The 7085-nt window shown below is 35.6% G+C and overlaps 1 protein-coding gene across 1 annotated transcript; it reads left to right on the forward strand.

Moving 5' to 3' along the window:
* The first annotated feature begins 887 nt into the window (after positions 1-887).
* On the forward strand, positions 888-6816 carry LOC107812271 (AT-hook motif nuclear-localized protein 10). Its single transcript, XM_016637334.2, has 5 exons — positions 888-1527; positions 3464-3522; positions 5746-5877; positions 6223-6384; positions 6554-6816. Exons 1-5 carry the CDS (start codon positions 1113-1115, stop codon positions 6782-6784), a joined length of 999 nt encoding a protein of 332 aa, XP_016492820.2. The 5' UTR covers positions 888-1112; the 3' UTR covers positions 6785-6816.
* Positions 6817-7085: the final 269 nt, after the last annotated feature.

Below are 7085 nucleotides of genomic sequence, written 5' to 3' on the forward strand. Positions count from 1 at the left end.
AGAGAGGATGGGGTTTTCAGAGAATAGTAAAGGGTTAATCAGAACATCCTGATTTTGACTACAGCGTAGATAATACAATGCGCTTAATGCGAAGAGTTTCCAATGCCCAATTTTAACTTTGTTCTGTTGTATGATCTTGGAGTTTCTTATGAAAACCCATACTCAGGTACCAGAAAGAATATTCAGCGGCCTATTTTTGGATTGAAGGGATGTGTTGAACTACTGACATTAAGTTCAATCTTAACCAAGTTGTGTTTTTATTTTTTAACAGTTTGTCATCTTCTTAAACAGTAAGAAATCTGTTCAAATGATATTGTTGATGTATTATGTTGTGCACTTCTCAATCCCTTATCATCCACTTGAATGTAGTATGAGAAGATAAAAGAAGTATTGTCAGTTTATTTTCCAATAAGGTATTTCGCCCAAAGTAATCTTTCATCATGGGTACAGTGAGGATCTCTATAGATTACTTCTCTTTTGATATCGAGTATTTGATTCTAGTAATATGGCCTCATGGTGTAATTTAGTTGATATATATGTATGAGAAATGTTGATTATATTGTTGTCTCGGGGATGTACTCCCCAACACTGTGTTGAAGTATGTTAAATTTCAATCAACTGAAACTAAACCGATAACCGTCCGATAATCACCCGATAATAGCTAAATCGATAACAATCTGCTCGATATTTTATCGGGCGGATCAATACATTTAAAAACTGATAACCAATAAACTAAACCGTTAAGAGTTAATAACTGTCGCCCGTTAAAGCAGCCCTAGTCTAAACCTTTATTGATACTTACATGGACCATAGAATGTGTTTGTGTGCTAGGCCACGTTTCCTCTAAATTTACATTCAATATCTAAGAAAAAGAAATTTGTCTATTGATCTTTTTATTTAAAGAAATTGTTTCGAGAATTATAAATCTGTGATCTGTTTTTTCCTTTTTCATATCTGAATCTAATTAAAGAGATTTTTCCGGTGTTTTCACATTAGGGTTCTCACGAAATATATATATTTACCGCGAAGCAATAAAAACTTTATTTCACAATTCCCAACAATTACCGACAGGTAAAAACAAAGTGGTTCAGTAAAAGTAAAATAGCAGGAGAATGTCGTTTGCAGAATCCAATGGAGTTCACGCCCCTATGCAATCATCCGTCGCGTCTGAAGGTAGTACGGAACCGTACTACCCTCTAATGCCGCCAATTTCCTCCTCACCTTCTCCGACGGAAACTTATCAAGTTCCCGCCGATAGCGTTTCTCTTCCCGTTGCCGGTGACGGAGACACGTCAGTGATTACGGCAGTTACACCGGTGAGTGTGGACCCTATTACTTCAATTGAGCCGGCTAAAAGAAAGCGCGGAAGGCCAAGGAAGTATGCTCCTCCTGATGGTATAATCTCTCCTCAGTCATTGTCGGCAGCGCAGTCCGGCGGTGGATTTTCGCCGCCGGAGGGAGTGAAAAAGGGCAGGGGGAGACCACCTGGACCTGGTTCTGGGCGTAAACAGCAATTTGGTGACTTAGGTAATATACAGCTCTATATATAATATATGTCTCTGCAGACTGCACATGTATATTATTTAATTGTTGCTTTTTATTTTATTATATTATAAATCGCTAATATTCTTTTAAGCTTTTCCTTGGCTTTCAATTGTTTATATAAATAGCTGATATCTCTTCACATGTATACTATTTAATTATTGCTTATCTAATTTTATGATCACTAGTATTCTTTTAGCTTGTCTCTCTTTCCTTTGCTTTCAATTGTATATATTATACTACAAAGACTCACTTTTGTCCATCAATTATTCAATTGATATAAGAGGAAACAAGAAAAAGAAATAATAAAAATACCATTAATGACGCTAATGATTTGCTAAATACAAGCATTGGCGCAACGGTGATGGAGTTACTTCTTATGTGACTTATACGTAGAGACCGTCTCTTTGCAAAAAGGCAAGAGGACGGGTGCAGTGTGATCGTCAACTGAAACCAATATTTTTTTTATAATGGACAAAAATTATACCTAATCAAAAAAAAAAAAAAAGGGACATAAATTATATGTCAAAATCACTAAAATTTCACCAATAATAAGTTTAGAAGACTTAATTGCAAAAGAGCAATGATTTCATTAGTGAGAACATAAATATTGAATCAGAACTTAAATTTTGGATCCATCTCTAGTCCATACATCTCCACTCTTCCCCTACCTCGCACTAGGGGGGAGGACTTCATGCACAAGATGAACCCTTGCTTTTCAGTTCACAATTCTTGTTGATTTTGTCACATTCTAACTTACCTAGATAGAGGGAGGAACCCTTTCATTGTTAAAATTTCTTCTGCAGAAATGGTTATATCTGCTTCATAAATTATGCAGTACAAAATGATTGTATTCTTTCTTTTTCTGGTTATCCTTCTGTTATCTTCCTGTGTCAAGAAATCATTCTATGATGCTTAATTTTTAATTCTTTTGGTTATCTGGCTAGCATTACTGGCCATTTGAAAAAAGGGGATGCATTCTATTTATTAGAGTCATTTTGCAGCGGAAGTCAGTGCTAACAAAAGTGATTATGATTTGCTAAGGCTGTGTATTCAACTTTGAAAATTTAATTTTTCTGTTTTCTTCTGTGCTAATTTGCCTAAGTTACTCATGGGAAAAAACTCTAAAAATTCTTGGCTTTCCTGCTACTTTTCTTTTAATTTGGACTTCAAGCAAACTGTAATATGGCCATTAATTTGGCTTCTTTTCAAGTGGGGGCAAATTTTCATGACATTTGTCATAACATAATATCAACTATAACCAAATTTGTGGACCAAATTTTCATGATATTTGTCATGACATAATATCCACTATAACAAAATATGTAGACCAAGTTTTCATGACATTTGCCATGACATAATATCCACTATTAGGCCAAAGATTTCTTGCTATAAATAGAGGAGTTTCTCCCCATTTGTAAACACATCAATTCAAGAGCTTTTCACTCTTATCTTTCTTTCTCCTCCTTTATTTTATTATAGAGTGTTTTGTAAGAGAGTGAGTGTTGGAAAACACTTGTGTGAATTATTTTTTTAGAGTGATCTTGTGAGTTATTCTCTTGGGGTATTTGGGACTAATTAGAGTATTTACTCTAATTTTGTACTCTTGTTGGTATAGTAAAATTGCTCATTTTCCGCTTGTGGACGTAGGTCATCTTAACCGAACCACGTTAAATTTGTGTTTTCTTTATCTTTTTTAATTGCCGTTATTATTAACTTGCATTGTCTTTGTTGTTGTCATTATAACATTGTTTGACTAAATTCCGCACTATCCGATTTTCCGATCCTAACACAAACAAACATTCTTTTTAGTCTCATGCTTTTGGTATTTGATGTGATTGAATGCTGACAATTTATGCTCAGCTGCTTTGCTGTTTTCATTTTACTAAAACTTGAGTTACTGATAAGATATTATTTGCAGGATCAGCAGGTGCAGGGATTGGATTTAGACCCCATGTTATCACATTAAGAGCAGGGGAGGTGCGGCCTTAATTTGTTGTTTTATCTCTCTGTCTCAGTGCGTGTATTGCTCTTCTTTTTCCTTTTTCCATTTTATTCATTTGTTAGTAGATTGGAGAGGGATGGTATGAGCCTTGCTTGTTGTTTTATTTGTCATTGCTTCATGTCCATACTCATTTAATCCTAGATTAATTTTAAGAAAAGAGAACAGAAGAAGCTGATTTTCTGAGTTAAATTCTCGAATGTACTTTCCATTTGACTATAGAAGTTACGAATTTAGGGAGCTTCTTGTTGTCTGACTATGTAAGCGTTTAGATTTTGTCATTAAATATAGCTTTCGACATAAGAAAGTAGCTGAACGGTCTTTCTCTCTTTTGACAAGGTGGGTTGCTACGATGGTAAGCACCCTCCACTTCCAATCAAGAGGTTGTGAGTTCGAGTCACCCCAAGAGCAAGGTGGGTAGTTCTTGGAGGGAAGTATGCCGAGGGTCTATTGAAAACAGCCTCTCTACCCCAGGGTAGTGATAAGGTCTGCATACGCACTACACTCCACAGACTCCACTAGTAGAATTATACTGGGTTGTTGTTGTTATTGTTGTTGTTGTTGTTTGTAAATTAAATAAGAGGGGTAATGTACCACCTAGTTTATTCCCTTACAGATGCTTTTGTGACCTCCCTGGCCCACTATTTATTTTCTGTTGAAGTACGTTGGATGTTGTTGTTTCTATTATTACTTTATGTTTGTATTTTGTTTGCTTTCCTTTTAACCTGAATATATGCCTGCTTTGATTTCTTAGTATATTCTGCTTCCATACAAACTTCATAAACATATTTTTCAGCACATATATTAGTTTTTTAAGTAATGTATTGTTTTCTTGGTGAATTAGTAAGATAACGGTGTGTACAAGTTGAAGGTGTCCTCTGTTCTTCTCTTCTTCTTCTTTTTTTCTTTTTTGCGTAAAATTGATGTTTTACATGCTAATAAAGCTTCAATGCTGAATGCTTTACTGATACTTTATAGTTGCCTTAAAAATATAACAGTATTATACTCCTAAATCCCAATTTCTTCAGCAAAATTTCTGTTTTGTACATCTTACAATGTTTGACGCTCTTTTACTATCAATAATATTCTGACTAAACTTTTAAGAGTTGAAATTCATTTAACGTGTTTATTTTGATCTGTTAGGACTAATCTTTTACTTCCTGATTGTAGTTTTGTCCTAGTTAACAGAGTTTGTAGTCTTTACACCAGTATTCTTTCTTTCTTTATCTATCAGGAACATTACATTTTGTCGTCTTTTATGTGTGCGCGCGCGCGCGCGCGCATGCGCGGTTCTGCATGAATGTTTGCTAAATTATTCACCGGAGATAACCATTAGCGGACCCTCTTGTTTTATTATCGAGCCAGTACTTGGTGGTCCCCTTATTTTTGTGTTGTTTCAGTCTGTTTTCCTTAAACACCCCCAGTATTCCAGATAGGATGGTCTTCAAATCTGGATACCAAATCTATAATCAGGAACTAAAGCTCCGTGTGATATAACTCTTCGTGGAATTCCAGTTCAAATAATAAAAATGTGAAGAGAACAAGGAGAAAAAAATTTATGTAAGGACAGGTCATCCAACAAATTTGGATATTATCTTCCACTTGTTTGGAGTCGTCCCACTTTATTTTCTTAAACTGTCTGACTATTAAATTTAGTGATCCTTTTAAACATAAACAACGGACCAGATAACCAAGGATGGCTTCTTCTTTTTTCCAGCATCCAAGTCTAATCTTCTTGGCCTTTGCGGAGATTCGGTTTTATGTAGCACAATGATGCTAGATTGTCAACAGAGACCAAAATGCTAGGTGATTTCGTGTCATCTGTCTAAGTTTTGGTGGACAGAAATACCCGGTATCTATATTGGTGGGAAGATGTAGGTATCTGGTAGAATAGTCAAGGTGCACGCAAGTTGGTCCGAACAACAGGGGGAAAAAAGAAAGTAATTTTAAAGTGAATTTTATAGAGAAAACATTACATAAAAGTTTAAAATTTTAATAAATTAATGAATTTTGAGTTCCTGGAAGTTGTGAAAGTTGTATAGAAATTGAATCATCTCAAACACTTCAGAATGTCCCAAATGAAAAAGGTGTCATATGAAGTGGGACAGAGGGAGTATTTGTGATTCTCCTTATACTATAACTCTAAAATTAGTTGCTTTTATATGTTTGAAGATCCAGTTTATTTTCTTTTTTCTTCTCAGGATGTATTGGCAAAACTGATGTCATTCTCTCATAGTACCTCACAAGCCGTCTGCATTCTGTCAGCAAATGGCTCCATATCTAATGTGACACTTCAGCAAGCAGCAATATCTGGTGGAACTGTAACATATGAGGTTCGTATTGCCTTGTGCAGCTTATACTAATTTTTTGCAGTTAACAGTATCTTATTAATATACGTTAGCGATGGACATAGCTTTGATATATTAAGCATGATATGAACTTGCCACACAAATTTCAAAGGTGAGTCTACCGTTGACCTGTTTTTTAAATTAAAAAAAATGGTCTATGGCTGACCTGTGTTGTGTCTTTTTAGTCAGATGTGAATCACTTTGAGTGAAGTGTTAAACACTTTGCTTCAAATGCCCAGTGGAAATAATTCACAGTTGCTTTATTCTTCCCACGGCTTTGAAGATGTATTTTTTCCGTTCTTAAGGCGTTATTACTTGCTACTTCCTCAGGGACAGTTCGAGATCCTGTCTCTGTCTGGTTACTTTCTTCTCTCGGAAACTGGTGGTGAGCGCAGCAGGACAGGTGGTTTGAGTGTGTTACTAGCTGGACCAGATGGCCATGTTCTGGGTGGTGGTGTGGCAGGAGTTCTTACAGCAGCATCCGCTGTACAGGTGTTACATGACTTTAAATTAAACTCCATATATTCTGAATTAATTATGTTGTAAATCTTTGGTACTTAATTCCTAGCTTTCCTCTCCTTACATTCTGTTTGTGATAGTCTCTTATTTCCTTTGATATTCAGAATTGTCAAAAGAAGAATGTCATCATCTTTTGTTGCAGGTTATTGTTGGTAGTTTCACTATGCAAGGTCAAAAGCAGTTAAAATTGGATCATTCTGATGCTTTTGGTACGCCATCCACAATGGTCTCTGGAGCATCAGCGGCTAAAAGCCCATCATCACTCGGAACTGTAAGCGAGTCCAGTGGTGAGCCTGTGAGCCCTCATAATCAGCTTGTTGAAACTTCAAATAATAGTACTCCTGTAGTTGCTAATAACTTGCCCTGGAGATAATCTAATAATAGGAGTGATTTCCCTTATTTCAATTACACTGTTAAGTACTTGTGTTGATAATCCCTCGGTATTTAGGAAGCCAACCATTTTGTTGGTTTAGAATTTCTTTTTTATTGTGTAGACAATTTTGGATATTAAACAGACCCTATTGCTCTCATTGTTTTATATATATGGGTACAGTATTCTGTGAAAAGGCTCTGACTCCAAGTTGTTCGAGAATAGTGGCGTTGAGCTCTCAAATATTTGATTTAGGATTCATTATTTTATGTATCAACCCTTACAACTCCAATTTTCTTTTTAA

The sequence above is a fragment of the Nicotiana tabacum genome, chromosome 17 (genome assembly GCF_000715075.1).
Source record: "Nicotiana tabacum cultivar K326 chromosome 17, ASM71507v2, whole genome shotgun sequence".
NCBI classification, from domain to species: Eukaryota; Viridiplantae; Streptophyta; class Magnoliopsida; order Solanales; family Solanaceae; genus Nicotiana; species Nicotiana tabacum.

Bases quoted from the DNA above. Each gene is read 5' to 3' on its own strand.
- LOC107812271 (XM_016637334.2), top strand. From the start codon at position 1,113: ATGTCGTTTGCAGAATCCAATGGAGTTCACGCCCCTATGCAATCATCC. The intron at 1,528-3,463 runs GTAATATACAGC...TATTATTTGCAG, and splicing joins ACAGCAATTTGGTGACTTAG to GATCAGCAGGTGCAGGGATT. The intron at 6,385-6,553 runs GTGTTACATGAC...CTTTTGTTGCAG, and splicing joins CAGCAGCATCCGCTGTACAG to GTTATTGTTGGTAGTTTCAC.